Genomic DNA, 21,891 nt, shown 5'->3' with positions numbered 1-21,891 from the left:
TTAGAGCATGGCAAAGTTAACACTTCACTGTTTGCATCTGGAGGCTGATGGTGTTGGAGACTTTGTAGTTCAAGATAAATTATGTTTGTGACTATCATCAACCCTTCAGAAATTTAAATGTGCGTGCAAATTACAGGAAAGATTATCGGGAACAATTTTTCAGCCTAGATAAACTAACTAGATTTATCTGTTATATATTCTAGCTGTATTTTTGAAGTGTTCTCAGCCCAGCTTAAGAGACTTAAAAGGAGAAAAATACTGGCAAATTCTGAATTGTGAGGTACTACTGAGAAATGAAAAGTATTCTTGGTAAACCTGATTTTCCTAGCCTGCTGTTCAGTTTGAGTAAGCAGTCAAAGAATGAGGTCAAGATAAATCAGGTGCTATTGTACACTTTTCTCGTTTGTATTTCACCTCGTAGAACTTGGAAGTGGTCACCTGGTTCACTGCCTGCGCTGCCCTGCAGTCTTTGGCAATTGTGAAATAGTTATTTGGTTTTAGAAGGATCAGCAGAACGTGTACACTGTATGTCCCATGTCCCTGCTCACCATTCATTTAAAGGCTTTATAGAAGACTTTATGCTTTGAAACAACCAGGAGTTATGGCTTTTGTGCCACAGTAAGAGAACAGAAGGTAATCAAAGGACGCAGCTCAAGTCCAGGTCAGCGTGATTCAACTGATGGAAGCAAAGTGGGCTGCTTCCTAAATTGCCAGCTGCTTCCTTCTGGAAACAAGAAGTACCTGCCAGCGCAGTATTTGCTGCCAGAGGCATCATACAGTACCTTCTGCACCCATTTTATATTTTGACCCAGAGAGCTAAATGTGGCTATTGCCAAAAACCCCCAACAAACCACCAAAACGAAGTGAGAGCAGCAGTGAAGGCTCGTCCGTGCCCTTGCCTTTGTCCCCATCTTTTCGGTCCTCTTACTCATGTAAATGGTCTATGGTACAATAGAAGGGTGCAGCTGAGTTTGGAGAAGGAGATAAATAACTTTCTGGAGGTGACAGAGTGACAATGGAGGGAGAGGGCTCTTGCTGATGAGGACAGGCTTTAATGAACCAAAAGCTTTTTGAGTAGTTAAATGTCTTAGTGTTTTTAGATCTGATACGAAATAGCTGGTTCTAAATTGCTAAACATTTACAAGTAAGTGATCTGAATTTTTTATTTACATTCACAGTGATATGCTTTTTCAAAATCTCTGTGTCTTCAAAAAAGCAATAAGAACTGCAGTACAGCTAAACATTTATGGAAAAATAAAAATAATAATCCAGCTCCCAGTCCAGACAAGGCGTTACTGTCCATTCCTGGGTCATCAAAGAGCTTGCAATTTGGTATCCTTGGGCATCACCATGTTTTTGGTTTCCCTAGCAGTTCTATTGTTGTTAGGCCAGTAGGGAACTGAAGCCAGGATGCCTGCTGGCTTGGTGCTTCAGGGAACAGAGAGCTCCATAACCTGAGTTTCCCAGCAGTTCGTGGGTACGGATGCAGTTGAGCACACATTCGCACTCATTAACAGATTTCCTTACTAGGTGTTACTATGTTTGGTCTTTAAGCAGGCTTGAGTAAGTTGGGGTACGACAAGTATGAAAGAGAATGTACGAATTATTTTGCTACAACTTAATATTGTGTATAAATCTTAATATTTCAGTCTCGGGGAACTCCACTGATAATAACAAAAACATCATTTGTGTTCTATAATGTCTGGCATATTTTTGAAACCTTTAGCTAGTAAAGGACAGGCAAAACAAGAAGGCGTGCGCTAGCTTTAGCCCACCTGCCTGGTGGGGCTTTTGTTGTTGGTTTTGGGGTTTTTTTTAAGACTGTAAAAGGGAGAAGGTAGTTTGATGTGATTAAAATCTAATCTATTTGCAATGTAGCTTTATATTTTTTTAAAATAGTGATCTGGAAGGATGTGTGTGTTTGTATCTCCTGTTCACTGGTACAGTCGTCATTACTTAATGCTTTGTAAAAAGTGTATGAAGTTGGTACATTCTGCGGTACCTGACTCACTGAGCAAAGAGTTTAGTTATGGATTATGCTATGTGGATCTCAGAGGCACAGCTGTTGAGATAACTGCTTGTAAGAAACTTTAGATATAATTTTCCTTATCACGCATATCTGAACTTCCTGCGTGCTTAATACACTTTAACTATATTTCCTTATCATATTTGAATGTATTTAAAAGCAAACACCCCATCTTGCTGTTCCTGTGAAATGTATTCTAACTGAAATAATAAAAATCGAGGTGGTAAGTGCAGCAGTTCTGCAGTTGAGTGTGTGGAAAAGGAAAAGCAGTATTTTTCCTTCAGGCACATCGCCACCTAGCAGCTGCTAACTAGAATTTGCTCTTCTTTTAAAAGAAAAAAGGTAAAGCCTGTATCTAAGTATTCTTGCTTTATTGCTCCACCTCCTTCTTGGAGCGTATGGAGCTATCGGCTAGTAAGCGGTGTTATCATAAATGCCTGTCTGATCTCGGGAGCTGCAACAGCTGGTTTTGTCCATTCGGAAATGGAATTACACTGAGCAATACTGTATGGCGTTTACGTCAGATTGTGTCTCACCCCTAGAAAGACTCTGTTTTTTCTCTCGCTTGCAAAATTGGTCACTGTAGAAATAGTTCCTATTTGCTGATGATCATTAAGGGTGAAATTTCAGTTGTGTCCAAGTGAATGGCTTGCATGTTGTTCTTCTACCCTGTTGATTCTTGGCCGGTGTTGTGCGTTTCCCCACTGAAAGATGTGTGGCATGAAGTGTAAACCAAGCTAGTAAACCTGCACCAAAGCCTTTTTTCAGGCTCTTCAGTGCTCCCGCTTCAGGCAGCGGCCAGCATGGGAGCAGGGAGAGTGAGGAGGGATGTGGGAGCAGGGAGAGTGAGGAGGGATGTGGGAGCAGGGAGAGTGAGGAGGGATGTGGGAGCAGGGAGAGTGAGGAGGGATGTGGGAGCAGGGAGAGTGAGGAGGGATGTGGGAGCAGGGAGAGTGAGGAGGGATGTGGGAGCAGGGAGAGTGAGGAGGGATGTGGGAGCAGGGAGAGTGAGGAGGGATGTGGGAGCAGGGAGAGTGAGGAGGGATGTGGGAGCAGGGAGAGTGAGGAGGGATGTGGGAGCAGGGAGAGTGAGGAGGGATGTGGGAGCAGGGAGAGTGAGGAGGGATGTGGGAGCAGGGAGAGTGAGGAGGGATGTGGGAGCAGGGAGAGTGAGGAGGGACGAGGGGAGGATGGTGGCAGAGAGGCAGAGGACTGGCAGGGTTGAGGACAGCAGAGAAGGCCAGGAGTGCCCCAAGGGAGCTTGCTTGAAAACAGCTCATATGTTTAAGTGCTGTAAAACCCACATAAACACAGATATTATGGACTTGATAGATTAAGGAATTGCCATTTTTTTCCTACGAAAATTCCAGTAAGGATTTTAAGGATTTATTTTTATATTAGGTCCTAGTATTGCTCAAATAAGCCAGGACTATATATTTTTATAGTGGAAAAGTTTTAGTAGCATTTAGGAACCAGTGATGCCACAACCTACTACATTCATAATAGGCACTGTAACTCTTCAAAAAGATAATTTTCTCAAGCTTTTTTTAAACCTGACAAATGCTCTGTTCTTCTTGTCAGCCGTTGGTACATCTGCACCAGTGCTGCAGCTGGGGCAGATGTTTGCTTTCAAAGTGAATCTCCTGATTGCCCTTCTTTGGTCTGCTTCACAGAGTGGTCTCACCCATAAACCAGATTCTGTTCAGACAAAAAGAAGCTGAAAGAAGCGCCGCAAGAGTGCCCCAGACGTGGTCCAGCTGCAAAGGGACATTGGTCCATCTGACCGGACGGACATACGGCGGCAGCTCAGGGTGGCTTCACACTGCCTTTGTAGGCACGCCACCGTGTTCTGCCAGAGGGAGAGGCTTGGTATTTTCTTATTGTGAGAACTGTAAAAGAGCAGCACAGAAATCTTGTCAAACTCCACCCAGGTGCAGAGACTAGCTGTCAGAATACATATGTACCCTCCTGGTTTTGACAATGATTTACCTGCTCATTAGAATTGCCTTTTTTGTTTGGTGTTTTGTTTTTTTGTTGTTTTTTTTCTGCTTTTTTGCTTTCCTTGCTTCAGAATACTTCTGTGGTAAGACACTCTTGTGTGAAACTGCTTTTGCTTCCCGTATTAAAGTGAATCAGAGGATCAGTAAGAGGTTGAACCATCCCACCTTCAATGTGGGTTAATTAGAATCATATCTAATATAGTTCGATGTGAAGTCCAGAGTGATTGGGGGAGGTGCAGGCGGGTTTCGGTTGCCTCTAGGGGATGCTGTTGTGTTACAAGTACCGGTGTTCGGCGGGTTTGCTTTCCAAATACGGGAATTTACCTGCCTTACAGAGGAAAAGTGGGTGCAGTCTTGGGGGAAGTACTCTAGCTAATATGAAGCAAAGATAATACTGCACATAATGGTGTTTGCGACTGTCAGGATGTAGAAGAACAGAATGAACTAACAAAGGTCCTAGAGTGCTGTTAATACCTTGTTTTCCTGTGTATGTTGTGTCTAACCCGCTGACACATTGATTCCCAATCTCAGTTCAGTGGAAGGTGTCTCCAGCTGGTGAAGTGATCGATGAGCAGTTTGAATCAAGCAGTTGGGAATTCTTTGCTGTCACAGACAGAGTACTTTACAGTGACCGGGTCAGTGTTTAAGGTTAATCTCTGATGGACTTGAATGTGTTGATCTGTCAAGTGTATCTTAAGCATTCTAAAACCAAAATCCATTCATAGGAGAACTTTCTTTGAAAGAAAACTTAAGTTGATAATATCCCCCCCCCCCCGCTTCTTTCACTAGGCATTGCTTTATTTTCAGTATAGATGCTTTAATTTAGAAATTCATAAAGCTCCCAGTGTTTGGTACCAGTTTATTTAATATGAACCATGCAAGTTCTTCATTACGCAGCATTTGGCAAGTGTTAAATCATCGTGTGTACTTACTGCTGAAAGCCATTCACATAATCAAGTGATCATTACTGTCTGAAAACCTGTGACTACTGGTCTAGTAAAGACAACTTAGCTTCTTTATTAGTGTCTGGACGGCACTACTGAGCAGTCAGTGATTTGTAGACAATACCCAACTTTGCCTTTCCAAACAACTTGAAGAAATATGTATCTTCGAATATAGAGGGGAATTCATACGGGGCTTTGAACTGTAATGACCTTCTGTAGCTAACATGCTATGCGAAACCCTTTCTTGTAGGCCACTGCTCAAAAGAAGTTCAGAATGTTGCTTTTGTTAATTCCTCATCACCTGCGTTCCTGTAAAAAGATTATTTTAAATCAGAAAAATTAAATCCTTATCTCTTCTTATCCTTCCCAAGTATCCATAAAATTGTTGTTGTATTAGTGTAAATTCAGGGATGCTCTCTGTATTAAAACCTGTACATATCAGAAATGTTTTCCCCAAAATCTTTGCCATACTTACATAAGAAACTTGCATTTCATGCTAGAGAAATGTGCCTCTCTCCTGTTAATGTTGTAGGTATGCATTTTTATTGCAGTTTGTACCTTAAAGGGCTAAGACTTCTCTTGATGCCTTTATTAAATAGCTGGTTCAGTCTGAAGCATTGGTTTAAAATATTTTGAATTTCAGTATGCACAACATGATCAGCTATGTAAAACTTCCAGTCCCCCTGTTTAAAAACCATAATATTCTTCTGTGTTAGAAACACTTCTCTTTCTAGAAAACAGCACATGCTACTTTGGTCAGGAGACGTTTGTGGTAAAAAAAAAAAAAAAAAAAAAAGCCTGTGAGGCAAAAAACCAACTGCACTCTTTATATTAAGTACCATCCAAGAAATGTACTGTTACTTCAGCATTAAGTACCCGTAAGTTTTTACACCATGTTAAAGTCTTAAAGATTAATAGCACTTCCAATTAGGACTGTGCCCTTGTTGCTTATAAATGATCAGTAAAAGGCTTCCCAACCTTCAGCTGCCCAGCAATACAGAATGCTTTTCAGGTAATTTGTTTTCTACTGTATTGAGTTCGGCACCGTTAGCGGACGTTCGTCAATGGAAGCACATGGGTGGGTAATGCACGGGACTTCTGTCTGAAGGGAGGAGAAACCTGATCTGGCTTCTAGGGAATCTTCCTTGGAGATAAATTCCTTATTCCTATTTATCAGCGGGAAATTTTAACTAAATTACCTGGTCTTACTGAAATACCCAGTGTATTCGAGCAGTGCTTTTCAAAATGCCTTGACAAAATGTCACTGGGTGGGTTGCCTCATTGCCTCGGTCATGCAGTCCCTTCCCTTTTGCTAACTGAGGGGAGAGGTTCACAAGGTAGAAATGACTGTTTGTTACTGGTGCTCGCTGCCTGGCTGCTCCTGCGTGTGCCATTGCAGCGCTCTGTCCCAGAAAGGCAGGGATGGGCTATGTTCTGGGCCAAAGAGGGAGGCAGAGGGAAGGCTGGGACTCCATTAGCTTTTTTTTGTTTGTCTTGGACCAAACTTCCCCAGTATTTCTTTCTCTTCTTCTATCAAACTAGACTTCAGGTGCTGATGGGCTGCAGGAAACGCAAACCGATGCCCATTAGGCTAGCACATGCTTACACCCGGACAGATGTTCTGCCTCTTAGGATGAGTCACACACATCTGTGTAAGCAGCTCGGGCCTTTGTGCTCAGGGCTGGGTCTGCAGAAGGGCAGACCACATCCTGAGATGAGAGCGGCTGCCGTCAAAACCTCCATCATCTGTGTCATTGGGGCTGGGGCAGCTGTGAAAAACCCGCCAGGCAGAACTGCACTGTGGATAGGGCTTGGGAAAATCAAGTCTCGTCATGTAATGAGCGAGTTGTGGCAGCGTGTGAGTACGCAGTACCTGTGTTTATATATATAAATATACACCTGTGCACAGGTATACCCACTGGAGCTATTTTATATATTTATATAGATATGTGATATATAAATAGAGATATATAAATATAAGCATATATGAATGTATAAATATATATAGTTATATTGTATATTATATATATGTATATTTATATAATTGCATTATATAGAGGTATATAAATATAAGCATAATTGCATGTATAAATATATATAATTATATATATTATATACGTATATTTATATAATTGCCTTTATGAGGGCAGAGCTGCCGCTGGGTTCCGCTGCGGGTAAAGCAGCGTTGTTTTCCGCGGCAGCAGTGCTGGGATAGGGCTGAGGCCAGGCTGGGATGGGAAGTAAACGTTCCAGAGGAAGAAGGAACGCTGAGCAGGGGGTGCAGCCCAGCCGTGGCGCCCCGCAGCCCGGCCGGAGGAGGCCCCGCTTCCTCCCGGGCCGCCGCGCCGCTCCCCGCCCCGGCCCCGCCGCCCCCGGCCCCGCCGCCCCGCTCCCCCCCCCCGCCTCCGCCTTGCCGGCGCTCGGTGCGTTTGGGGCCGGGTGCTGTGCGGCAAATATCCGTGACACCCGCGGAGCCCCGGGGAGGCGCCGGGCATGCTCACTCCTCCCCCGAGCGCCGGAGGAAGCTGGGTTACATACGAGTCATACCAAGCATAGCCCGCATGTCAGCGCAGTGAACTTGCAGCGGGCTGTGAGCACAACTGCTGTGTCTTTGTCCTAGGAAATTCCCCTTGTTTCGTGGTTTTTTTTTTTCCCCCGCCCCCCCCCCCCCCCTCGTGTGTGTGTGTGTGCGCGTGTGTGTTTTAATTGGAAAAAAAAGAAAAGTTTTTAGACAGTCTTCTTTGTCTCGAAGGGCACGGTATACTTTAGTTTCCAGAAGTCTGGAGGGGGGAGCGGGCTTGCACCCCTCCGGCGTGCCGCGGCGGTGCTTTGTTGTGCGGAGCTGAAGGCTGGGCCGTGTGCCGGGCAGCCGGGCACCGCCGCCGGGCCCCCTCCTGCCGCCACCCGGGCCAAGGCGAGCCAGCCGGTCTGTTCTGCCAGCCCGATAAATGCTGTTGATGAAGATGGACCTGTTGAACTACCAATACTTGGACAAGATGAACAACAATATTGGCATTCTGTGCTACGAAGGTAATGGGGCGGTTGCACGGAGCGACGCTGGCCGGGCGCTCGCTGCGGGCGCGGTGCGGGGGCTGCCGGGGGGCGCTGCCGGGGGGGGGGCTCCGCGCCCGCCCTGGGGCGCTTTGTGCCAGGGCAGGAAGGGTTTGAGGTTTTTTTTTCCATTTTTCTTTTTTTTTTTCTTATGTGTTTCGGGTTGGGGTTTTTTTTTTTTTTTTGGTGGTGGTGGTTTTGGTTGTGCGTGGGGGTTTTTTTTGTTGTTTTTTTTTTGTTTTGTTTTGGGTTTGTTGTTGGGTTTTTTTGTTGTTGTGTGGGTTTTTTGTGTGTGGATTTTTTTTTTTTTACTAGGAGTGTTTTCAGCGTGATTTTCCTCTTAAAGAAGCTGCCGTGGGGTGGGTGGGTGTGAAGGGCCGCGGTGCTACCAGGGCAGGCAGACTTTCTGTCCGCGATGTCTCTGGCTGTAGAAGGAGCAGCCCGGGAGGCGGTGTGCGGGGGGACTGGTGGGCGTGAGGCGGCCCGTGGGTGCGGGGCTGGGGGCCGTGGGTGCGGGGCCGCCCATTGTTGGCTGCCCAGGGGCCGTCGGCCGCCCCCCCTGCCCCGCGGCCGCCCCCCGGCCCCGCTGGGGGGAATTACCCAACTGGTTGGAAAACGGGATTTTATTTTATTTTTATTTTTTTTTATTATTCCTCTTTGCCGGACTCTACATTTTCTGTCTCTCCAGCTCTTGTGGGCCAGCCTGCGCTGTCCCCGTTGTAAGTGTTGCGGGCCCTGGCTGGACCTGTTGTCCGAGGTAACGGGGTACGATCGGTTTTCTTAATCTAGTGGAGTTTTTTATCTACGTGCAGTTTGCAGAAGTGGTTATGGCTTGGCTTTGCCTGGAAAGAAAGGCACCACTGAGCTAATTCAGCTTGGCAGTGGAACTGTTTTCGCTGCAGCCACACACAAGCATTGCAGAAACCTTTCTTCTGATTCAGCAGGAACATTTTCCATGTTCCTTTGGAAAATAAAATTGCTGGAGTTGTCAGGGCAGAACCCATAAGGAGCGTACGTGGGACTCAGAGCTATCTATTCATACTCTTCAGAAAAAGACCAGGCCAGAAGGTGAGGGAGCTGAACCTCACTTTGGAAAATACCGTCTTTTCTATCATTAAACCAGCATGGCCACATTTCTTTCCTTCAGGAAGTGGAGGGGCTCCCTGCAGAACTCTTAATGTCTCTATTTCTTTTTTCTTCTTTCCTTCTTCCTTCCTCCACAAAACATGTATGTATTTGCTTGAAGAAAGCTCTTTAACAGAACATTGGGCTTGCCCGTATAGAGCTGGGATTCAAGAGAGTCGAATTTTTAAGCTCTTTTCTTATCCTGTGCTTTTTTCATTAGAGCAAGAAAACTAGTTAAAAACAAGAAAGAAAGAAGGGAAAAAAAACCCAGAGAAAACCAACTTGCAGGATCCTTTGACTTTTTCATTGCTCTCTGTGGTAACCAGTGCTTTCTTTGGAAGCAGTTGACAACTTCTGATGAAGACCATGAAGTTCTGCATAAAATTCTATTTACGTGTTCCTGAGTGTTTTGTTGACTAAGGCAGAAAAAACTGTTTTTTTGGCTCATTAGTTCAATTCATTGTAATTATGCCTAATATTTATGGAAGGTTCTTTCCAGCCCCTTTTTCCCCCGCCCTCTTCTCCAATAATTGTTATTTAACCAGATCTTAGCTTTAATAGTTCAAAAGCAAAAGAACAGCTTAAGGAAGACACTCTACTGTAGCAGTCTTTGTTTAGTTTAAGCATCTGTTGCTATGTTCGTTATTCTGGAAGTTAACATTTTTATCATTAAAATAAACACACACAAAATGAAGAAAAGAAAAGCAAAACTTCAGTGGTGTTTATAGTGAGGTGTTTATATCCCAGTGGTTTAAAAAGTATAAACACTGGCAACATCTGCACTGAACTCAAAGGGTGTTTTAGAGATGCCTACAGATCTTCCATGCCTCTGCCATAGTATTTATTTTATGAGTGAGTTGTGTCAGCAGTGGTGGCTCTTTTCAGAGACGCTGCTGTGGTAGTAACTACATTGACAACAAAGTGCCCTTTCAAACTCAATTAACGAGGATTTATTGAAGGTCTTACTTGAGCTCCTAATAAATAGACATCTTCCTGAAAAGTACTTTTGTAGAAGTAGGATAAGATACAAATATATTGTATGATGTGAAAATAGGTTTGAAATTTCAGAGGAAAGAGTTATGAACGTATATGCCACAAGAAATGAATGAGATCTGTTCCTTATTCCTTTAGATGCTCTCTTGAAACACTTGCTTTTGCTTACTGAGGTAATTGCTATGCTGGTGAAATATGTTATTATCGTTTTATGAGGTTTACTAGTGGTTTTAATCTTTCACCTCTGGCACAAACCACTGGAACTATGTGCTGTTGATTTGTAGCTGCAGCTTATCCATAAGGGATGTATCGGTACACGAGCAGTAGGAAAAGTGCTTCCATCGTGTGCGTTTGGCAGCCCTTCAGCTCAGCATCGAGTGGGAGAATATAGTTGGCATCCCAAGAAGAGTCCTGCTTTCTCCTGGCCCGCAAGAGTCACAGATAGCGATTCGTTGTCTCTAAGCTTCAGGCTACTGAGGTAATGCTAGCATTTGGTTAAGTCTTCCTTGACTGGGAGGTGCAAGAAACCTCAGCTGTGTCTTAACTTCGTTCTGTTCCCGAGTTATGTAATTCATGATCATGCTTCAGTGAGTATGGGAAACTTACTGACGGGGTGCTGCTCAGTTCATGAGATGTGTTTCTGGTTTTGCCTTACTCTGTGGAGGTGGGAGAAGAGGGTAGAACGGTGAGTAATGTAGGTGGGATCTGCTTTATGCATAGGGAAGTGTCCTTTTGTTGGGGCTGGGGACGGGACGTGGGAGATCCAGAAGGTCTCCCGTTAGCTGCTAAGGAGTAAGGGTGTGTTGCAGATTTAGTTGACTGCTTTGTAGGACTGAAACTTAACTGAAGTTGACTGTTTTCTCAATTATTATTGTGAGGTTGGTCTAACAATGACACACGCTGCCCAGCGAGGTTGTGGAGTCTCAGTCTTTGGAGATACTTAGATCCTGACTGGACATGGCCCTGAGCAACCTGCCCTAGTTGAGGCTGGTTTTGAGTAGGAGGTTTGGACTAGATGATCTCCAGAGGTGCCCTCTAGCCTCAACACTTCTGTGATTCTGTAATACGATGGAAAGTTCTATGCACTGGTATAATTAAGACAGCCACAGCCAGCAAAAGGATTATAACCAGAGATGAGGTGAGAGAGGGTTTTTGAAAGGGGCTCCATAACTCTGAATCGCAGAATAAAGCCATTTTGTTTCCTTATGGTTGGTTGTTTTATACTGGTGATTTGTGTCTTTCTGAGTGTTTTTGTAATCCTTTTGCTAGCTTTGAGCTCTTCCTGATGCCCCATGATAATCTAAACTGTGATTGATGCTTCTGGAGTAAAATCTTAATTTTAAACAACGTGGTGGCTTTTTTCAGCAGCTTGCATAAAAAAGAATGTTTGAGGTTTGTCTCCCTCTCTGGTAGAAAGAAAATTTTTAAACCATTCTAATGAGACTGTTTAGTGTTCGCCAGCAGGAAGGTGACAGTTACATTAGCAACGATCAACCATTTCAAGCCATTTATTGTAATATATTTGGCGCAGTGAGAAAGAAAAGTAGTAGTAATTGGAGAATTGTTGACACAGCATCTGGATGCTGATTTTTAGCATGAATACATCTGATATCCCCCTACTAAACATTTGCTGGCAGTTTTCAACAATGGCCTGTTTAATGAGTAGTGCTTTCATACCATTGTTTTCTTCCTAATGAGCTCAGAGACATCAGAAAACTCTTGGGAGGCAGTTGTCCTCGCCGAGGTGCAAAGGCCAGGAAGCAGAACCATTCTGTACCAGTCTGGCATTCCCCGGGCTTCGTATCGAATGACAAGCACTTGATCCGGGCATGGATTCAGAGGTAGAACATCTGCATCTTGTTTTGCAATGGAAACTCACTTAACTTCAGCTTAATATTCTTTCTCAGAGAGCCTTGTGTGTGAGGTAATGGCAGGAGGGCTCAGAGTTAAACAAAACAAATCGCAGGTGATCTCGGCTTTGAGTGGCGCAGGGGCAGCCGAGCAAGTTTTGGCTCCTCGTTTCCAATAGAATATGTATGAGAAGGTGCAGTTTCCAAGTAGAAGATTTGTTTCATTTTGTTGTTTATCTGAGGGAGTGTACAGATGGTTGTGTGTTGGAAGGCAGATTTCTGTCTTCCTTCCTCTCTCTCCCATTTTCAAATGCTTTGTGTTATTACTGCATTCTCAAGGCTTGAACTGCTGTGCTGGGAAAGGTATAAAGAAATGCAATAAGATGCTAAGAAATCCCCCAGGCATGTTATGAGACTTGGAGCACTCAAAATAGTTATACGGAGTTCTCTGGACAGTCCAGAAGACTGGATTTTTAATTTTTTTTTTTTAATGAAGAAAATTGGATCCAGATTTCTAGAAAAAACGCCTCTTTTCGGTTTCAGGACAGCTTACTTTAGTTAGTGGCATATTACATAATTATTTCACTGACTTCCTGTAACAATGAAGCATTGGCTGGCAGCAGCACTGAGCTTGCATAGCTGTATTATCTTCCTAGGGCACTGCAAGGCGTTTGGAGTATGTGTGTCTGCCCCAAAAGGCCAGTTGAGATGTTTTGATATCAAACGAGGAGCCTGAAACAGATTCTGCTAAGTTCATTTGCTTTTTAACAGAATTTAACGTGCTTTCTTAAGTTCTAAAGAATAGTTTCCATCAGTTTTCTTTGCTGACCTTGCATTTTACTCAGGGTTTGTAACATCAGTTTCTCCTATTAACTTCGAAGTTTGGTTTAGTTTCTAAATATATAAAGTGACTTTAACACTGCTTTTCTATTAAGAATTAGTGGAATAATAAAAGGAGTCGAAACGTCCTTCATGGTGAATTAAGTGTTCTTATTTGTAATGTAGTATAAAATTTGTGTTCAAAGTCATGTAAATTGAGATGCACCTACAGAATGTTCCCCATTTATACAGCATTCTGTGGGTTTTGCTTTTTCAATTTCTTTTAGCTTCGGGGAAAAAAACCCCAAAGAGCTCCAACTTCACAGTTGGACTTTTCTTACTCATTTCCTCCTACCATGAAGTTGGGAATGGTCCTCTTCAGTACTGACATCAAAATTCAGTTTATTTTCCTCATGTATCAAAGGCAAGATAGATTTAGGTCATACTTGAGCGTTTTGTTTTTTTCCCCTGGAGTTCTGTTGTTCTCCTCACCCTTGATGCTAGTTCAGCATTTGTACTGAGAATTTAAACAGGGAGTTTGAGGGTTATCCCACAACTTTCAATAGATAAGGTAGGCAGCACATTTTTTCCGAGCTAAAAGGTAGTGAGGTTGGTAGCAGTAAGTTGAATTCTGTGTTAATGAGCAATTTGCTTAAAGGCTGTAACTTGTTACTCACAAGTCAAATTTGTTACAGTGCCAGGTCTCTTTGGATATAAATCCAGGGATTTTAGGAGACATTGAAAAAGCTTAAATTGCTCCAGAGTCTGAACAATGCACTGTATTGTATGGAGAACTGTTAGAGAAAAAATAAAGCTTGAACAACAGTCCTCATTGTGTGGCATCTAAAATTATGAATGAAAAAGTTCATCCATATGTATTGGGTTTGCCTTTTTAAAATATCTGCTTTGCATGAAAATAGTTGTCTATTAATTTCTTCTTGAGGATTAATACAGATGGGCCTTTATATTTGATTTTGGCTGAATAGACTACAGAGTTTTAACATGCTGCATGCAGACAGTGTGCCAAGAAATTTAGCAAAGTTGTTTACACTAACAATAATCCAGCAGGACAGAGCTTATAATTTTTCACTGATAATAGTGTGAGGTAGTGATGAATACAGGTTCCTGGAGGAGTGTTTACAAAAATGGTATTATACTTTTTCAGTGTTAAGAAATAGTGAGTGTTTTGGGTTCTGATTTCTTTTTTAAAGCCAGCCAATTTTTTTTCCTTCGTCTTGTAGTCTGTATCATCTCCCTGAAAATAACTTTACAAATCAGCATGGAAGGATTGCTGGGCACACAGAGTCGTTGTTCCCTTCCAGTAAAACCCGTGCTCTGTGGAAGGTCACTGCGCTGTAGCACTGCTCGGTGCTGTTGTGTAAGCGCTATGCCGAGGCTGTGGGTGCAGGAACGTATACACTAGAAGTGCCGTGATGCACAGTTTTAATTTCCTGGAGGCAGATTTCCCTTGGTGCTTCGTCTCACAGCTTTTTTTTGAAGAGCAAGCTGGCAGTCTCATGCCTGTCTCTACAAGTCGGTGTAATGGCGCGTGTGTATCTGAGGAGTCTGGATTGAGGGAAGAGCGTGGCCGTAGCTCGTCCGGCACGATTGCTGTTTCGAACAGGCAGTTGAGCTCTTAATTAAGGTTCTCTCTGTCAACTAGTAAAGCTCACGTTACAGATGGGATGGAGCTGGAAGAGTTTTGTTCTTCGTATCGGTGGTAGTTCGGTACTGATTCTCAGGTCAGGCAGGCTCGGAGCATTGTAGTTGCATGGAAGGAGCTCCGTACAGCTTTTTCTTCTATAACCTTGGTGAAGTTGAAGTAATGGTGTTCCTGGGACCATCACAGTGTTGGTTCTAGCCAAACAAGAAGTCATCCAGAAACTTCAGTGAGGTGGCAAGTCTTCATCAAAGATCTTTTACCTGTCTAGGTTTAATAGGAATGTAAGTCCTGAAAATCTCATGTAAGAAGTGACACGAGTGGCGGGGACAAGAGTGTGAAATGGAATTTAGAATGTTTCCTTTACCAAACTTTCACGGCACTGTTTGGCATCAGGTTTTTTAAAGGAACGTGCTTTTTTTAATTATTTGCTGTTTAATTTTGTTGTTGCTAGCGTTAAAAACAAGAACTTGTTCAATACAGTAGTGCATGGTGCAGTCCAGCTTCTCCCTCCAAAAACGTTACGTGACACTTTGTGCCTCATTTTGTCTTTAGAGGAAAATATCATCCACAGTAGGGTGCACATGGATGGGGGTAACGGATTATATTTGGGATAAAGTGAAATGCTACAGCCTCTGTGGTGCAGGAGGAGAGAAAGCATGCCTTCAGCGGGTAGGTGCCAGCTTAGTTCCTTCACAAAATAGGTGGCTCCTGTCCCCTCATATTACACGTTGTTACAAGAGTCTATGTTTGATTATTTAAGACATGGTCTTTTTCACTCCTCATCATTTTGGGGTTCCTTGTCAACTGTGAGAATCGAGCACTGTAGTGTATAACTTTCCTCCTATTCTTCCAAACGTTGCTAGCAGGTTCCAGGAAATATATTTGCTCTCCCAGGAAAAGTTTGGAACCAGTTGTGTTTAAAAAGCAGTAGTTTTTCCTGGAAACCCATTTGACAGGGCAGGCATGGAAACCACTCGGCATTACACTTCCCTGGTTTGCAAGAATCAATATTTGTTCCTCAGCGTGCACAAATAGGTTTTTTTGCCTTTAAACATGGGTTGTAGTTAGAAATGAGAGAGATTTAGTAGGTGAGCCTATCTTTTTTTGCCCAGCGTAGGAATGAATGGCACTGTTGTACAGGAATATAAGCCAATTATATTATATGTACTTACTATGTTTCATTTTAACCAAAACTCACAGAACAGCGGACTGGCAATAGTTGTAGTTACCATCTACAAAGTGCCCAGCCCAGCAATTTTTTGCCTAAGAACAGTGAAAAACCAAAGCTGCTAAGTGGATCTTTTGCAGTAACTGTTGTCTTTTGGGGAATGGGTATTTACTTGTTTTACAAGTAGCATTAGTGCACTCTGGTTGCATGTTAGAGATGGTGTTGTGTCTTCCAATTTTGTTATTAAATTGTTAATGTTTGGTACATCTCACTTCTGAAAGTAAATCTTCGATGTTTGTAAAATTAGAAGTTTTGACACTTTCGGGGCAGAACCTTTCAAAGAATTATTGTTTCTTGACTCCAGATTACTAAATCGGTGTTGTGTTCTCTGGGATGCATTGCTAATTGAAATTGATTTTCTTCATATGGCCATTTAAAGTTGTCCATCCAGTCAAAAGGAAACTGTTTCTATGAATCTAAATTGTCTAGGAAGACCAGTAAATACCACACAAGAGCTGGCCAAGTAAAATAAGACTATTTAGTTTTTCTGTTTATATTCTTTGGAAAGTAATCTGTTCTAAAGCAGGAGCTCTACAAAAAGTACTCAGCATATAGGAAAAAAAAGCTGACATAACTATGGCACCTCCTTTGTGGTGGTTTTATTCAGAACACATTAAATGAAGATGGGGTGAGGGAGGTGCTGTATGATTCATATAGGACAAGTTTGAACTCAGCCAGTTTCTTGGGTTTAGTATAAATATTTATGGCATTGAAGGGGATTTTCTTTTAATATGCTTCCTTGTGCTCCGGATCTTTTAGATGTCCTCCTCAGACATCTGGTGTGCATCGCTGCTTGTTTAACCCCCCCCTACCCTTCAGTTTTCATGCTGTGGCATCTCAGAGAGCTATCACAGTCACTCTGTGGTTGGCGTAAATTAAATCTCACAGAGCCAGCTGGGAGAATGCTGACGTGCACACTTTTCCTGCTGAACACTCTGAAACCAGTGGCTACAGTTGAAGAGGGGAACACTTTGCTCTTGTCTTGCTGTAGGCATCATGCTGAGCTATTTACCAAAGGTGTCAAAAATAGGAATTCCAGCGTTAGCAGTGGTGTTTACTGTCTTGACTAGTTTCTGTCTCTTAGAAAAAGCTTCTCTTATCAATGTTATATAATCAACATATATAACTTAGCTTATTAGCAAAAAAAATAAAATAAAAAAAATTAAGTTCTCTTCCTTGAAAGTCCTAATTTGCAGGAGTGTAAGTGCTTTGAGATACATTACGCTTGCCTTAAGAGCGATTTTTTGGATGTACTGAGGTTTTCTTTGTAGTACAGTAAATTGAACACCGCCCTATTTGATTACAAGTGTTTCTCAATGAGTCCATTTAGAAGCAAGTGTGATAACAAACGTTTTAATACTCATCGTAACATATTTATGTATTTATTTTTTTTTTAAATCTTCTCTGCAGAATCCTAGTCCTCATAGAAGCCTAGTTAATTCAACCTTCAGCTACCACCGTGAAATAAATAGTGAATATTACCCTTATGCACAAGGGGAACAGAGCTGCAGTTGGCTAAATTTACCTAAGTCAGGGATAAAGCCAACAGCAACATTGAAAGCGCCTTGATTGCAATACTTTGCCGTAGCCGCTAAACCTTACTGTGATCTGTTAGTAAACAAAGAATGCTTTTACCTGTTTGTTCTGAGATGTGATTGTCATTGCTCAGCTAAGGAGATAACTGAACTTTGAAACTTGGGCTGACGATATACGGACTAGATGCGCGTGCTGCTGGGCGGCAGTGACAGAGGGGACAGGAGCTTTTGGATGAAAATCTGTTGTGACTGTGATTCATCCGGAGTGGACCCCTTCTAAACGGAGATGATGAAAACTGTTTTGGTGGAAGTAGAGTCTTTTTAGCTGATACAAGGAATGAGCTCTCACAAAGAATAGTGGGATGGAAGAATTTGAAGTTCCCCGGTTTGAGCCGCGGGACCTCTGCAGGTCTGTTCTTTTTATATTTGAGGCCTGTTGAGTTGCGTAAAAGGAATGCGCCCACTGATGCTGGCAGTTAATTTTATATTCTTTTCGGAAGATGAGTTGGGTTAAGAAACTGAAATTAAATAGCAGTCCAACTGGGGCCTTGCAATGCACGGCTCGGCAACAGGCAAGCTGATAACCCATTTATGACCTAAAGCGGTGCTTTCAAACCTTTTTAATTAATGCAGTGTCTCACTGCCCCTGAAGTGGCTGTTCCATTAAAAACTTCACAAAGGTATTTAACAGAGTGCTTGCTTAATTATGTGGTGGAACATCTTTAATGTGTGATGAGGGGTAGAGATCTGCAAAAATGTTTAGGCCATACATCGTTCAAGCAAAATGGGGAAGGATTTAACAGATCATTAACTGGGAAACGATATAGTGATGTAGTGCAAGATTTAATTTCAGGGTCCTGTGGAGCTACTGGATCCTAGTATCATGCGAATGGTGGGTCACAGACATACAACTGACATTTTTTGTTACCTTTATTTTGTCAACCCATCTGCACTTCCCTGTCTTTTCTGTGTTTTTCAGGAGTGAGTTGCTTTTGCAGCTTTGAAATAAACAAGGAGCCTGGAGTTAAGTTAATCAAAGGGAAGATTCAGCTAAAGACTAGTAGGTATAGGGCGAGGAAGACAAAGCCCTAATTAAATCTATGAGTAGAGTGTAACTTTGGTACTGCTCACCTATTCCAAACCCATGACTGTCAAGATAACTTTGAAAATACGTATTTCTGCTTGTTCCTTGCTTTTCTAAGAGTCCTGCCATCTGTGCCCAGAAAACTGTGAGAAAGGTTGTCCAGGCAGCATGTAATTTCTTGGTAGCAAACAATCCCTCCCTCTATCTTCCTGCCTTAGCTTCCCCTTGGAGAGAGCATTTATTTTAAGTGACCCTGCAACTTGGCCCCGTAAACCACCCTCCTTCTTGTGAAATAAACAGTCCAGCTATGAATTAGACAGTGCTCCCATCCATGCCTTAGCACCGCAGGGCTGTCTCCCTTCTTTTGCTCTGAATCTGACAACCTCTAGCAATCTCAGCCACTGCATAGTAGTGCTGACTGTAGGAGCAGGTAGGAGCATTAATTCTAAAAAAAAAAAAAAAAAAAAATGTTATCTTCAGTCCTTTTGAGGACGTTCTCTGGTACCATGTTTTTTCACAACACAGTCTTCCAGTGGAACAACCGTTTTCAAGCTCTTGTACTCTGTAGCTACCTAATTTTTTGCTGTGGATCTATTCATAGCGAGTTTGGGTTTTTTTCCCCCATAAAATCTTAGTTGCATGTCATGAACCCAAGATTAAAAACTGCTATGTCAGAAGCACAAAATTAATTTTATCTTTTTCCTTAGTGGTGGTATATGCCTGTGTTGTCTGTTTTGGAGGACAATCCTTTCAGGAACGATGGTAATATTTTGGATTTTTAAAATAAGTTTCTTCATACTAGCACCCATACCCCTGGAGAAATTATATGGCAGCCTTTCCTCTCTACCTCATGAGCCACACTGTTCTCTGAGCTTTTCTAGAAGATGAAGCCCTCACAAGTTTTTGGTTATTAAAGCGCTACATGTGAGCAGTGTCAGAGGAAGACTATTGGGTTGTGTCTCAGAATAGTACAGAGCCAGTGGGTTGAAGGCTCGACATTATTCAGTCTCGTAGCGCTTCTTGTGAGCTTGAATTCGTTCTCTTCTGCTGACCGAGGCACTGGCGGGGTTGTATCTCAGCCTACTGCCATCAGTTACAGTAAAACCCTGCACATAAGGAGTTGGCAAGCTGACACGGCCTCCTCATTTTCTATGTAAATGACATGATCAAAAGAGTATCTTGTTTTCATCTGAATAGCTCATGTAGTTTGCTCTTGGATTCAGAGTGCTTGACTGCCCTGCACAGTTGTCATTGCTCTCTTGCTTTCCTTTGGTAGAAGGGATTTTGGAGCCCGTTTTGAAGGACAAAGGGATTTTGTTCTTTACAATGGATTCTTTGTGGGAGATGGGTTGGGATTGTTCTGACGCTCTGTGGATTAAAGTCTTCAGCAGTCTGTCCAGTTTGGGTGAAGGGACTCTGTGTTCCTTAAATACGTGAGTCCATTTCAGACAGGCTGCAGTCAGGTAGCAGAAAACCAAAACTGAAATGGAAGGGTTTTTTCCTGTGTTCATTAGGCCAAATGTAATTTGCTTGTTTCACCTCAGTTTAGCAAGACATTATGGTGTTGGTGACTGTGAAGGTGGCAGCAGCTCCTAGACGGGGCCTGCAGGCATGGGATGATGAAGGCTTGCCTCCAGTCTCATCTCCTCCTGCCCTGTGGCAGCAGCTGCTGCTGTTTGACTGCTTGGTGACATGCCATGTGGGGAAAATGCAGTAGCCAAGACTTCTTTGCTTTTTATGTTTTATTTTTTGGGTTGTCTTAGTTTTAACTTTACCATTTTGAAGTCATCTGGATCCTACTTACAGGAATCCGATCAGGGAACTTAGCACGGACTAAGCTTTCCAGGACTTAAACACAGTACAGTGGTGTAAAAAGTGGCGCTACTTTTTTTCCAAATCCATTTCAAAGGGAGGCCACCCATGTGTGCATATTTTTTACTAACATTTTGAATGTATTTGCTTTTGTGTTTGTAGTTTAAACATACAGCTTTTATGTCTTCTCTCAAGGGCCTTCTACCTTTCAGGTGAGGAATTTTGGGGAAAATAAAATTGAAACAAAAGAAACATTGCTTGAAAGTGCAATATCAGATTTTGCAGCTCCGTTAGGAGAAGCTCATTTTCTTGTTGTTCTGAGTTTTTCCATGTGTAGCAAAGGAGAATAATGTGGGAAAAGATGTTCAGAGCATGTTTTTAGTAAACTACAATAAAAGCTTGCAGTATATCTAAAAATAGGCTCCAATTTAAGTAAGTGGAACAATAATTATTTTTTTTTACCTTTGCATGGCACCTTTTGCCTCAAACCCTTGTGGAAGTAACAGCACAATTTATTGGCTTTAATTTTAATATGATCCCATTAATTTTGAGATGTTCACTTGTTTTAAGCATGGTTGCTGTAGGAATACTGACTGTGCTCATATCCACAGGAGGCATTGATTACCCAGTGCAACAGTCTGTAGAGTTTAATTTATGTTCCAGAGTAAGATCCATGAAATAGCAGCCATCAGAGCAGGTGGTGTTTCAGACCTGAGTATCTATGTTGCTCTCCACTAAAACAGAAACAAAGGGTGGGTAGCAAATGTTTTCTGTCTACTTAGGAGGAATTACTCAAATTTGAGCTTTCACAAGTTTAATTTCCTGTTTGTGTCTCTTTGCCATTGCATGAAAATACATAGTTACAAGGTATCATTTAGTTTGTTGAAATACTGTTTAAGTGCTCAATCTAACAGTTTTTTCTGTTGCAACCTTGCTGTGATGTCAATTTACTTTTGAAATGGTCAGGTCTTCTAGCTTTGATTGTGTCTGATAAGACAGGCTAGTCTTTGGTTGGTTTAGCTTTGCCGTCTTTATGAAACACAGTAAGTCATTTAGCCAGGTGACGAAAGAAAGACCACACTGGTCTGGAAACCACCATTGTTTTAGAATCCAACATCTTCAACATGTTGACTTAGGTATATTTCGTTCACAGTTTTTTATTGCTGGTGTTTTTACAGTTTTAATAGAATCGCATTATCACATCGATGAAAGTAAATATTTTTATTTGGCAAAAAAATAAAATCCACTTATCAGAAATGTAAGAGAATGTCGTATAATACTTTTGCAAATAAGTTGAAGGAAGCTGAATTCTGATGATATGCTTATTATTTGAACTTTGCATGGTGGTAGTTTAAGGTACATAGTCTGGAATTATTTTCTCTATTAGGAATTAACGTAACCATCAGCCTGGTGTTTGTTTCCCAGTCTCTTAAGTGTATGTGTCCCATAAACATTCCAGCCAGGTTACAAGGTGACAATGGCAGTCTCTTATCTTGAAGCGCCAAGACTGGTGGGTCATTCACCTTTTTTCATGTTTCTAGCCTAGGGACACATGCCTAGAGTCTTTAGAGATTTCAGCTGCAAGGAGGGGAAAACATTACCTAGCACTGAAGAAACTTAAATGACTAAATTTCAGTTTTACTATATAGAGAATATGGTGTAGGGATACACCAGGACTACTTACAGTACTTAACAATGCGGGATGTTTTGCCGGGGAATTAAATGGATCATAGATTTTTTTGCTGCACAGTAAATAGGAAT

General features: G+C 42.3%; 1 protein-coding gene across 4 annotated transcripts in view; it reads left to right on the top strand.

The window, feature by feature from the left end:
• VGLL4 (vestigial like family member 4) overlaps positions 1–21,891 on the top strand; it is a 91,254-nt gene that overhangs the window by 36,315 nt on the left and 33,048 nt on the right. Inside the window, exons 1-2 of one of the 4 annotated variants that reach the window (XM_055710118.1) lie at positions 7,671–8,000; positions 18,214–18,294. The exons of 2 other annotated variants lie outside the window; for them this stretch is intronic. In XM_055710118.1, coding sequence (XP_055566093.1) covers positions 7,919–8,000; positions 18,214–18,294 — 163 coding nt within the window. In that variant the 5' untranslated portion in view covers positions 7,671–7,918. Of the gene's footprint in view, positions 1–7,669; positions 8,001–18,213; positions 18,295–21,891 lie in introns of those variants that run through there. One more of the 4 variants, XM_055710119.1, reaches the window with a different exon arrangement.

This window comes from Falco cherrug, chromosome 4 (assembly GCF_023634085.1).
Source record: "Falco cherrug isolate bFalChe1 chromosome 4, bFalChe1.pri, whole genome shotgun sequence".
NCBI lineage: Eukaryota > Metazoa > Chordata > Aves > Falconiformes > Falconidae > Falco > Falco cherrug.
The sequence above is the reverse complement of the archived record's forward strand: the minus strand, read 5'-3'. Positions and strand labels throughout refer to the sequence as shown.